The sequence below is a fragment of the Syngnathus floridae genome, chromosome 15, assembly GCF_059516105.1.
Source record: "Syngnathus floridae isolate MCC-2025c chromosome 15, RoL_Sflo_1.0, whole genome shotgun sequence".
Classification (NCBI taxonomy): Eukaryota; Metazoa; Chordata; class Actinopteri; order Syngnathiformes; family Syngnathidae; genus Syngnathus; species Syngnathus floridae.
Window position 1 is genome coordinate 4,390,012 of NC_142427.1, and position 13,093 is coordinate 4,403,104.

General features: G+C 39.0%; 1 protein-coding gene across 1 annotated transcript; it reads right to left on the bottom strand.

Moving 5' to 3' along the window:
• Positions 1–27: 27 nt before the first annotated feature.
• LOC148385959 (uncharacterized) lies at positions 28–12,681 on the bottom strand. The gene is made up of 2 exons (XM_088398249.1): positions 11,743–12,681; positions 28–745 (listed from the first exon to the last, which is right to left on the bottom strand). The coding sequence occupies exons 1-2, from the start codon at positions 11,864–11,866 to the stop codon at positions 45–47; spliced, it is 825 nt and encodes a 274-aa protein (XP_088254375.1). The 5' UTR covers positions 11,867–12,681; the 3' UTR covers positions 28–44.
• Between the last annotated feature and the right edge of the window lie 412 nt (positions 12,682–13,093).

Consider the following 13,093-nt stretch of genomic DNA (forward strand, 5'->3'; position numbering starts at 1 on the left):
ATCTTTTTGTTCCTCTGTGCCATTGGGCAGCCCAAGCATTGGCATCAAAAATTTTTTTGCTGCATCAGACAGGATGAATCATCAACTGGCGTGACATCAGAAGCTTCTTCACTTTTAGCTGTCTCTGCAGCCTCCTTGTGCTTCCCCTCTCCCGTTTCTCCATTCTCAAAGACCTCCACACCTTCCTTTATGAAGCCACAACGCTCCATTTCCTCTTGTGTTTTACTCAAGTTGGTCAGTAACACACTGGTCTCTTTGGCTTCCATTCTCGAGTGACTTTTGTATTTGCCATCTGATTGCATCCGCGTTGCAGAGTGGCTTTCCAGCATCCTGATGCGTTTGCTCATCTGGCACACTTTGCAGGTCAGCATTAGAGTGGACAGCAGCAGAATGACACAGACTAAGATTAGGCCTCCTGTTATAATCAAAAATGGGATGCATTTATTGCCATCCAGCACGCGCACAGGTGTGGCGCCAGTGCTTGGCCTCAAATTAGACAAAGTCTTTTCTTTAGAGGTGCTTCTAATGGCAGAGGTAAGCCAAGGGGCGCTAGCTTGGGTTGACTGATGCGGAAATATACCATGGGCTGGTAAATCTTCGTTGGGTGTTCTTGGGCCAAGAGTTGACGCCAACAAGGCAGGCACATGAGATGAATTGTAATGAGCTTCACACATCAGGGCCCTGAGTAGAATTATGCTGTAAAATAGGCGATGGATTGAGGGGGCATTCATGTTTGCTAATGTAGCTGAAAAGAATAAAGAGAACACGCGAGTCAGCTAAGTAGGTCAAACAAAATAAGCAATTTGGGAATAACTAGTGAGAAAATAATCAAGGAAATATCCACAGGTAAAATATTAGCATATTGGTAAGACACGTTTGTGAAAGTAGATCACTAAAGATGAATTCAGCAATTCATGGTAATACCATAACATCAAGGAAGTCGGATAACGATACAATTCAGGATTAAGCTATCTATGTATAAAATATCTGTATAAGGCTGTCTTTGAATGTAGTTAGGTAATTACCACTACTGGTCGATCGCGTGACATTAAAATGTTTTTTGTTTTTTTTCGCACTTGACGCGTGCGCAAACAACGGCGCTAACAACACAACACTAACACGCTAGCTCGCGAGTTCCCTCCAATTGTCAGAACCCTGTTTTTTCTCTTAAACTTAAGATAGGGTATAAAAATGTGTGGGGCAGCTGGACATGGTAAAAAGCTTAAAAAAAAAAAGTATCAGTTTCATAGGGAATGGGAATATATATATATATATATATATATATATATATATATATATATATATATATATTGAAGGAATGAGGTCGAAATACAAAAAGTCCTGCCTCGCTACAAAAACAGATATGCTCAAACCTCATTGAATAAAGTACATAAGCAGACAAGTATATTCACATATTAAATAAATAAAAGAAACATTTGAAGCATATAATTATACCTACACACCAAATCAATAAAGAAGACATAACTAGACATTTTTGATAAGTGGTGATGAGAAAGGTTTTTATAACTTTATGATCTGATATATATATTTCTGAGGACTTTGAAATAACAAATGACTTTTGATATATTGCCTAAATACCTTAATGACCCTTAAGGAACTGTGGAATGCATGCCTGATGTTTTTTCTCTGAATCATGGACACGGCCAGAGTCGTCTTGACCGTTCAGTACTTGATTGTATCTTATGTTTTGACTAATGCTAGACGCCAGTTTTTGATTACTACTGAACGCTCTGCACAGAGGGAAATAGTTTGCCTAACAAAGCAAAGATACGGTTGAATGCGGTACGACAGTGTATGTCCAAGATTGGAGAAGAATGTTCACAGGAAGGTCACGTGGAGATAAAACCAGCTGGTGCCAGAAGGAGCCACCCGAGAACTCGGCCAAAGATGATCGCCAAGGCCGAGAGACGGGATGGAAGACAACAGCCCCCTCCACACACACACACCAACAGCCCCCCACCAACACACCGAATCGCCCATAACCAGCACCACTCCCATGGAAGCAGACTCTCCTTCGAACTTGCCCCACCCCGAAGACTCATCGCCCATCAATCCCAGCCCACAATGTGCTACTGAATATAAAACTGATCTAACAACCTTGGACTTTGCCTTTTCTGAATGGAGACTTTCCGCTCTTGAAGGGCCCAGCGCTGTATTGCACTTTCCTGAAAACAGAGCTTTCTGAACAAGAAGTGTGATTGAACTCAACCAACCTGTGTAAGTCTAATTTCTGCTTCAGTGTCTTTGCATTTTCCTAAATCTGAAGAAATCAAACGAGCACGCAGTGAGTAAATTGGATAACAGGTGATTGGCAAAGGCTTTTGCCGTGAGGCGCAGATAACGCGCTCCCTAAATTGTGGACAGAATCCAACAAATGGTGACCATCCGACGTGATTTCTTCAGAAGGGAAAGTGCATGCTCCACAAAAGATTCTTCCTTCTCCGCTCTTGCTCAACAGTATTGCAGTCCGATCGGCACAAAAGGTAAGGGGGAAACTTTTTTTCTCTCTCCCAGTTCAGCAATATTGTGGAGTGAAAGCGGAATTCAAAAATTAATAATTTCAGCTCTGTGTTCAGGAATGGTGGTTGTATAGAAGTGTGTTTGTGTGGAACTTGGTAAAAGTGATTTGTGGAAAAAATTAAAAATACAAAAACAGGTGAAGGCGTCGCTGATATAGCAGTACGGATGCCGAGCGACTCCAATAGTGTGACCTTAGAACATTATAGGGCTGTCTAAGGCGAGGGACATCTGGGATGTCCGAGTCGTGGTGAATTAAGAGAAAGGTGGTGAGGACTTTGTCTGATCAGCAAAGGGCGCTCACACCGCTGGAACTTGTGGGATGCCAGTGACTAGCATATGGGCACCTGAGTGGCCTCAATAGTAGACACTTAGGAACTTATACTGTTGCCTAAGGTCGGGGTCGATTGGATCGGCCAGGCCACCAATACGAGTCAGGGACTCGTGAAAAAAAAAATAATTAAAAAAAAAAAAAAAAATAAAAAGAAAAAAAAATGGTGACGGCATCGCTGATATAGCAGGACGGATGCCTGGCGACCTCAATAGTGCGACCTTAGAGACTTATATTGTTGTCTAGGGCGAAGGGTAACTGGGTTAACCAGGTCGCTACATAATTGTTGAAGTGTGTCTATGATGATATTGTGTGGAAAGCAGGCTTGGCTGTCAGATGGGACAGCGGCGCAGCTGAAGAAGTGAGTGATTAGTTGTGGTGCTGTTCATGGGATGGAAGTGATGATTTGTGGTTCATGAAGAACAATAAGTTGATTTGTATAAAATTGTTGATTTTATTTTGATTTCGCATGAGAGTTGGAGTCAGAAAAATGGCTTAACAAGAATTTGATAAAGAATGTATATTTAATTAGCATGAAGGTTATATCCCATTGTGTGGTGGGGTTAAACTGTAACCATTTTTGTTTTCAAAAGGGTGCAGCTCTAAAGTTTGGGCCAAACGGTCAGGTGGGCACAAATGCACCTTTTGGACAGAGGTGGGGGGTTACATTGTGCGACGTGGTGATGGCGAGGCTCTCCGCACTTCAGTTGCCCCCCCCACCCTTGTTATCAACTGGGAAGATTGTCATGTCTATGTTGTGGGCCCGTGTGTTTGTTTATGTGTATGTTTGTCTTTGTGTATCAGTTCGTTATAAAGGATGGAATTGCGTTAAATTGGTGCACGGAAACGGTGTGCTAGACAATGGTTAATCAGATTTGCATTGTTAAATGTAAAAATTAGAAATGATAGAATAATCTGAGGGTTGTGGTCAGAAACTCGTCCAACGAGGAGAGTGCCCAGCCCTCATAAAAATGTGAGAGTAAGAGAGAACATACATTGTAGAATTGGATAAAATTAAATTATGATTGCAGATTTTAAATTTAGGGGGAATTATTGATTGGTTATGACATAAGACTATACAAGGACACATGTAAGGATAAGTCAAAGATTTGAATCACTTAGAGTTAAAAACAACAAATAAAAACGACATTGCAAGGGGGCACTTTTTATTAAAAGAACACCAAGTAAAGTAAGTAGGGGGCATTCGTGATTGGGATTAAATTAAGGATAAAATTAGGTCAATGATTAGAAATCAATGGTGCTCTACACAAAAAGGCTTAAATTTTTAATGGGGAAATATTTGGAGTACTGTGTTGGTCTACATAGGTCATGGGCCGAGTTTATTTGGTTTTGATTGTGGTTTGGGTTTATTTTGTTTATTGTTAGGTTTTCCTTGTGTTTATTGTTAAGGTGTTCCTTGTTATTCTCTTATCCCCTGCATTGTAAATGTCTTCTTTATGCAGATAGATTAACAGGCTAGGAATTTAGTGAGGAGAAAATTGATCAATTGATGGGGGTTAATAATTGTCCAAATCCTAGTTACATGTTTTGAGGGACCAGAGCAACGACATTATATTTAATTTGCAGGCCATTATTTCGTATGTGATGACAGTGTCTAGATAAGTAGACTGTTTTATCAAAAATGTGAGAGTGAAGGAGGAGGTTTGATTTGTAATCTGGCATTTGGGTGCCACTTTTAAGAGTCTGTGCAGGAGCATAGATTGTTTTTGTTTGTTTTTAAAGATATATTTGACAGTTTATCTCGGTGCAGTAAGGATAAAGCAATTTTGAAAGACTTAAAATTAAAAGCAAAATTACATTTTAATTCTGACACATGCCAGCTAACATGAGGATGGCAAATAAATGAATAAATACTCGCTCAAATGCGGCATGTGTTTTAAATTGGGCGATAAGACATTCACTTTCAAGCACTATCATTTAGCGCTGCTGACAACAATAACTTATGAGATGGTAAACCAAGGAGGAGTGTCATAGTTGGAACACAGGCGCTGTATGACCTATAGATTGAACAATAACATTCACCGCATATACAACCATGTTGGTAGATTGTTAAATTACATTACAGTTTATTACAAAGGATTTCGGAACTTTATTTGATGATAAACACTGGAACGAGGATTTTAGCCGTGTTAATGGGTAGGGTGGATGGATTACTCGAAAAAAAAAGAAAAAAAAAAAAAAAAAAAAAAGCTTTTGATAAGGGCGGCTTGATAGTAAGATGATGTGTGTGCGCAACTGATAGGATACAATATGTTAATGGGAAGATTTGGGGTGTAAGGAACAAATACTACACATGAAGACTGATAACACGAAGATAGTTTTGTGAAATTTGTGTCCCAGTGTGTTCTGCCCTCGCGCATGGCACAAGTCCTGAACTGAGTCCTTGTACTCTACTGGCTGCCTCAAAATCAACAGAGGACTGTCCCTGGTCATGAGACACCTTTGACCTTTGGGAGAACAACAGGAACTATTATTATGCTTGAAGGGGGCAAGCACAGCTCTTCACAGGACAAGAACCATACAGTTGGTGGAATACACACAGTTGCAGATCAAAAAGAAAATGGACTGAAAGAACAAAGACAAGATGGACGCATTTGAGAATGGCGGACGGTCCAGCCCTGAATCATCATCATGAGAATCTAAGAGGAGAGGCTGCTAAAGACTTGCACGAGTCACATGAAGTCAAACTGGACACATTGCTAAAGACTGCTGAAGCATTACAAAGTTGGTGGAGTGTGGAACAAAAAGGGATGGAAGTGTGTTTGGGTGCTGGGGCAGACATAACTGAGGAGTTTTGATAAAAGTGGGAATAATAAGGCTGCTTATTGACACTGAAACGGGGATAAAAAAAAAATACATAGATAGGGACAGTGAAGATGCACTGACAAATTACACAACAGCGTGATCAGAAACTTTGCAAAGTGGACATTGATCAATAGAAATTAAATCATTTGAATCATAAATTTTTATATGTAATTTAGCATTTCGAAGACATAATTAATCTAACTGAAATAATGAAATTTTATAATTGGACCAGTGAAAATTTGGATTCGGGCAACAGAAGGCTGAATTGCTAAACTTAATTGACCTTTATCAAAACAACAGAATTTAATTACACATCAACTGCGACTGACTTATAAGATGCATATTTCAGCTTGAAGGGGTGAGGGGCCATAAGAAAGTTGGAATTCTGGAAAGTCGGCAAAATAGTAATACAGTAGGGCTTTAAATAACAAATACATTGACATGACCCTTGCGACAATTGATTTAAATGGCAATTTATGATAGGCATTTGGGGTTAGGATTAACAATCCATCCATCCATCCATTACTGGTGCGGCTTGTCCTTACGAGGGCCACAGATGATTAACAATAATAACTAGAATTATTCATTTCTGTAGAAATTGCGTGTGAAAGCGAAGAGGCTGAATAAAAATTCGGGGAAAGCTACAAGATTATGTTTAAATTTGGAACGTGTTGAATTGGCGAGAAAATTGATAAAAATATAGAAAGAATTTTGTAAAATTGGGCGTGAATTTTAAAGTTGAAAATTTGAAATTTGGGGAGTGGGAAGTTTTGGAATAGGTAGGCATAAGATGAACAGTTAAAAAAAAATTGAAATGAGTTGAGTCAGTGGAAAAAAAAAAAAAGAAGAAGAAAAAAGGAAAACTAGAAGAAATTAGAAGGGAAAAAAAATAAAATTTTGCAAAATTTTATCGCAATGTTGGAAGTGAGGATGTGAAAGAAGATGAATGGAAGGTATTGTGTGGAAGTGGATAAGGGATATTGGAGGTGCCATGAAGAATGGATGGTGAAATATTGGATTGGGGTTTCTGAATTTCTCGGGGACCGTGAATGTTCAGAATATTTGGCATGGGTATGTGGAGTGTGTTGGGAGTGGAATGAAGTGAATCAGATGGGTTACGTGGAAGTGGTTAAGCTATGAATGAATAAATAAATAAAAAGAGGCAGAAGAATGCAGAAGAAGTTAAATAATAAAGTCAAGGCAAGTGAAGTTTATTTATATAGCCCACAAGCAAGTCTCAAAGGGCTTCAAATGTACAAAAATTGCCTATTTAAAATACAAGAACAATAAGTGTGAGGGCCACAATGATGATCATGACAGCAAAAATATTTCTAATTGGTTTTGATAGGAACAAAGGGGGAACATGGAAGAAGGTTTTCAAAATTTGTGATATAGCGTCACTCAATTATCAAGAGTAAGTATTTCTTTTTAATTCTAAGAATTGGCATCAACAAAAATGAGAACGATAATCCAAGGTTATAGTGTAAGTGGCAGGAGGAAGCTGTGTATATTTTTTAACCATTATTTTCAGTATCATTTCTTAGGAGAGTCAGTAATGCTTGTGAGGAGATGAATGAAGGAACAAGGTGACAGTAAAAGGGAGTGCTCTAAAAATTTTTGGTTTTTTGCCAGAGGTAGTTATTTGGAGGGATGAATTTAAACTGAAAGCAAAATGGAACTGTTTAGTGGAAGAAATATGAGAAGGTGGAAATATTGAAGTTACAGCTCAACACAAAGTGTCAAATAGTCTAAGTGTGAGATGTGAGCAAACTAAAGGGGGAGTTAAATCATGTTCCAGTATTATGCATATTGGCAAACGATGTGAGGACAGGAGACCAGACAATTAGATATTAATTTTAATATTAATATTTGAAATAAAAAGGGAAATTTTAATTGAGGAGAAAATTTTGCATAGGGAGGGTTCTTTTTACAATGTAATATTGTATGTTTTATGTGTGTGTTGTGGGATGACAGTTTGTCTGTAATGCTGTATGAATGTCAAGTCTGTACTTGGGATGGGGTTTCTGTATTGTAAATGGTTAACATGATTCAAGGTTGGGGTGATGTGATCACAGCAGAGGATAACATTCCTCTCACCTGAAAAATATAAAGATACTACAGATTTGAAAAAAGCAAGATTGATTAGGGCTCATTTTGGACTAAATATGGGTTTAGGATTACTCTGGGGCACCATTGACAACAAAAGACTTCAATGGAGAAGGCCCATTTCAAGATTATGACCAGACGTGACTATACCAGCATTGACAATCAAGACTCTGAGCCAAGACAGTGTATGACAACAACTCTGGACTTACCTGACAGTGTGACGAAATGTATGTGACGGAATTTGTGATGACTTGCCTTGTTTTGATGTTTTACCTAATTGTATTGCAGCCTCTAACAGCAACCCAGGGAGCAGATTGTGCTTTATTTGTTAAACTTGCTTTACTTTGCAGGTTGTCAACTGCAGTCTTGGAGAATTTTGTGTCATGTCTGTGAACATGCATTAACAACTAACCCCTTACTTTTCATAACGAGTTTGTAAATGTGATCGGTTTCATGACAGGCTCGGCAGGCTCCAATTTTCTATTTCATGCGTTTGACATGCGCCCATGTGTGGATTATTTTTATCATCATGAATTTTTTTTTTTGGTATTATGGATGTTTATTGTACGGAGAGCTGCATGCACAGCTACAGGTGGGTGGTGGCTTTTGTTCATACAGCCATGTGAGATGCTGCCAGTCGAGTTTCAGGGACTGAGAATTGGTGATTCCAGGCTAGGATGGCATCTGGAGGTACACCGAAGTCCAGCTGGCGATGGGTATGTCACCATGGATATTGTTATTTTTACTTTTTAACCATTGTGACACATTTTGTGTCAAAAGGGGGAGGTAGAAAAAAACAAAAAACAAAGGGGGGAATTGTGAGATTTTAAGTGTTTTCAGATTTGATGGTTTTTAAGTCTTCAACATGCTGGACGGAGGAGAAGAAGCAGCTCGGCAGAAATGAAGTGAATGGGAGACAACATCATGAGATGGAGCCAAAGCCTGGTAACAAGTGTGAAGAGTTTCAAAATAGCTCATAATAAACTGTAGACCTTCACAAGATAGGATCAAATAGGTGGGAGAGTATTAAATGTAAAAAATTAGAACAATAACATACAGACTCCAAACAAATTGGGAACAGGTGGATTATGAACGTTAAAGTTTGAATAACACATTATTCACGTGATTGCAGGATAAACAATGGAAGGGATTGATAAACTGAACAAATTTAAGATGATTGCGGTAGTATTATGTCGAAAACAAATAGATTCAACAAGTTTTTTCCCTATAAAATGGTGCCGTTTGGGTTTGAAGTACATAGTCGCTTCAAAGGAGGAAAAGCATGATTTAAGATACGTGATTGATCAATGAGAAGGCTATCCCTTGTACCAGGGGGGTCAAACTCATTTGTTCACGGGCCGCAGTGTAGTCATAGCTTCTTTCGGAGGACCGGTATGACTGTCATACCCAAATAAATGTGTGAGCACCTCATATTATATAGAGTAAAAGCTACAAAACAAACTGACAAGTAACTCGCTTTCAAATCAGACAAATAAAAACTGGTCTAATATTTAAAAATAAAATATTATTAAAAGTGAAGACAATTTGCAATTCGAGTAATGACTCATGAATAAAAAGCACAATTTGTCTTCGGGGGCCGCATAAAATCATGTGTCGGGCTGCATCTGGCCCCCAGGTCTTGAGTTTGACACCTGTGCCTTATACAAAGGTAAAGTAGGATTAGAATTTGATAAAACAGATATGGACATCATCATATTCCATTAGAGTTTGAATTGCTTGCAATACAATTACAAATTAGTTAACACCTGTGTGATTGATTGATTGATTGATTGGGTGGTTGATTGATTGATTGGTTGGTTTATTGATTGAGTGATTCATTGAGTGACTGACTGAAGGGCTGAGTGGCCGAATGGGCAATTGTTCGATGTCTGTCTGTCTATATGTATGTACTATATATGTATGTATGTATTTCGTTATTTGTTTTACGTATGTAATTCGTTATTTGTTTATGTATTTCTCTTTCACATTTTCTTTCTCATCTTCCACTTCTTTCGGCTGCTCCTGTTAGGGGCCGCGACTGCAGAGCGATCGTTTCCATATCTTTCTGTGCCACCAACCATCTGCATGTCCTATCTTTGTCTCTGCCACACTCTCCATTATTTTGGCTAGTAGATTTCCAAGCCTCGCTTCTAACATTCTTTCCGATAACTTCATGCTTTGCTTAATAAACATAACAACACCTCTGTAGCTACTACAGTTCTGCGCATCGCCGTGGTCTGAATTAAGAAATAGAAGTCAACACCTTTCCGGGGAACTTCTCGCTTTTTAAGAATCTCCCCTGCCATCTCTCCTTGATAGTTCCATGCTGTCACTGGAATGTCGTCTAGGCCAATTGCCTTTCCACTCTCCATCTTTTACAAATGTCTGGGTATGAATTTTATCTATATTTATTTTTCTCACTCATTGGCGGCCCCACAGAGGGACTTGTAGCGGCTCCACAGAGGGACGTGGTGTGCCAACAGAGGGACCCTGGTGGCATCAACGATTTTGGTGACCTCAGTAAAACTGAGGTCAACAGAGGGAGTGAAGGAATGAGGTCGAAATACAAAAAGTCCTGCCTCGCTACAAAAACAGATATGCTCAAACCTCATTGAATAAAGTACATAAGCAGACAAGTATATTCACATATTAAATAAATAAAAGAAACATTTGAAGCATATAATTATACCTACACACCAAATCAATAAAGAAGACATAACTAGACATTTTTGATAAGTGGTGATGAGAAAGGTTTTTATAACTTTATGATCTGATATATATATTTCTGAGGACTTTGAAATAACAAATGACTTTTGATATATTGCCTAAATACCTTAATGACCCTTAAGGAACTGTGGAATGCATGCCTGATGTTTTTTCTCTGAATCATGGACACGGCCAGAGTCGTCTTGACCGTTCAGTACTTGATTGTATCTTATGTTTTGACTAATGCTAGACGCCAGTTTTTGATTACTACTGAACGCTCTGCACAGAGGGAAATAGTTTGCCTAACAAAGCAAAGATACGGTTGAATGCGGTACGACAGTCTATGTCCAAGATTGGAGAAGAATGTTCACAGGAAGGTCACGTGGAGATAAAACCAGCTGGTGCCAGAAGGAGCCACCCGAGAACTCGGCCAAAGATGATCGCCAAGGCCGAGAGACGGGATGGAAGACAACAGCCCCCTCCACACACACACACCAACAGCCCCCCACCAACACACCGAATCGCCCATAACCAGCACCACTCCCATGGAAGCAGACTCTCCTTCGAACTTGCCCCACCCCGAAGACTCATCGCCCATCAATCCCAGCCCACAATGTGCTACTGAATATAAAACTGATCTAACAACCTTGGACTTTGCCTTTTCTGAATGGAGACTTTCCGCTCTTGAAGGGCCCAGCGCTGTATTGCACTTTCCTGAAAACAGAGCTTTCTGAACAAGAAGTGTGATTGAACTCAACCAACCTGTGTAAGTCTAATTTCTGCTTCAGTGTCTTTGCATTTTCCTAAATCTGAAGAAATCAAACGAGCACGCAGTGAGTAAATTGGATAACAGGTGATTGGCAAAGGCTTTTGCCGTGAGGCGCAGATAACGCGCTCCCTAAATTGTGGACAGAATCCAACAATATATATATATATATATATATATATATATATATATATATATATATATATATATATATACACACACACACACACACATACATATATATATACATATATATATATAAATAATCTATAAAAGAATATATATATATATATATAAAAGAATAATTATATATATATAACATTACTTATTCTTTTAGTGGGTAGATCTTTGTGACTTGGTCATTTCAAAAGTAGCTCGCGAGCTGAAAATGTTTGGCCACCCCTGATGTAAGGTAAGCATCTATCTGGCATCAGATGTCAAATTTTTGTAAGAAATGTAAGTCACTTACACTGGTCGTGATTGATTGCAAGAAGCCAAACTTGCTGAAAAGGAGAGCTGAAGAAGAGTGTAAAAAAATAAAGACTCTCGTTTACAGTCAAACAAATCAATGGCGTGTAAAAGCTGTCTCGCATTCACTTCTGCATTTGAGCTATAATAAGAAAAGGAAGTGGGTTTAGTGAGCACATCTGTGGAGTGGTACTATAGAAAAAATGAGCGGTTCTCAAAGTGATTTGATGCGTGAATGAGAACACTAATAATTCTGACATAAACATGCGTTTTAAATACTGTCTTTTTTTTTAAACTTGGGTCATATGACTGCTCACCTTTGATTTAAAAGGTTTTCAAGTAACGTGGTGTTGACTCAAAGAGGTACCTTAGCATCACAGGTGGTAAAGAAAATGTGAAGAGACTACTTTTGCCACCTCTGCATTTGGGTAAGTGGCCTAATTATAACAAAATGCAAAAGGACAATTTGTCATTTGCCAGTCCAGTGAAAAAAGAGGGGATTTTGTGTTAGCTCTCCCCAGCAAGGTCATGTGATCCACTGGCACTGTCTTCTGTGCACAATGGATCAGAATGAGTGTGCAAAAAAATCTCTCCCTCTCTTCTTATCAGTCACTGTTTCTCATTTTACTGACACGTAGCCAGACTCTTGATTGATTCCTCGCCGAAATGACTCTTGGGGCGGCAAGGTGAAACGCAAGGTGTTTTTGTTTTGCTGCCGTCGAGGCTTTAAAGTTTGGTCTAAAGTGAAATGAGGGCCAGCCAGTAGATTAGGACACCCTGACAAATGCGCTTTACTGGAATGTCCAATCGATATTTGGATGACCCAGATACAACCTGGAGGGGGCACGTTACCCTCTGTTGCTGGGCTTTTGTGCCACCTACAGTTGGAGACTTTCCTCTGCAGTAAACAGTAGACACCCACCACCACTTCTGAATGCTGAACCACAAATAAGCAGGGCTTACCTCTTAAACAAAAGCTGCAGTCAGGACGGTAATAAAGCACTTTGCATTGTTACATGACGAGCCTCATTTTATTGTCTTCCAATGGACGAAAACAGAACCTGCGTGTACAGAATGATCTTCACATGCAATACAAAAATATTAATTTTTACAACATAAAATAAAAAAACATGTATTGGCCCATTTAGAAAAAACTGTACAGTCTTTATACATGACAAAAATATAAATATATATACACATCTGTATCGGCAGAAGCGGGCCGTATTCCCCAAAATGTGGTGATGCCTTTTACATAGAAAATGTTTGTACAAATGTAAGATCATAAATTGCTGTACATTAAATAATGTATTTACAGTACTTACCAACAGATTTGCGACACTAAACTAATTAAT

Bases quoted from the DNA above. Each gene is read 5' to 3' on its own strand.
- LOC148385959 (XM_088398249.1), bottom strand. From the start codon at position 11,866: ATGCGAGACAGCTTTTACACGCCATTGATTTGTTTGACTGTAAACGAG. The intron at 746-11,742 runs GTAAGTGACTTA...TATTCTTTTCAG, and splicing joins TGCAATCAATCACGACCAGT to CTACATTAGCAAACATGAAT.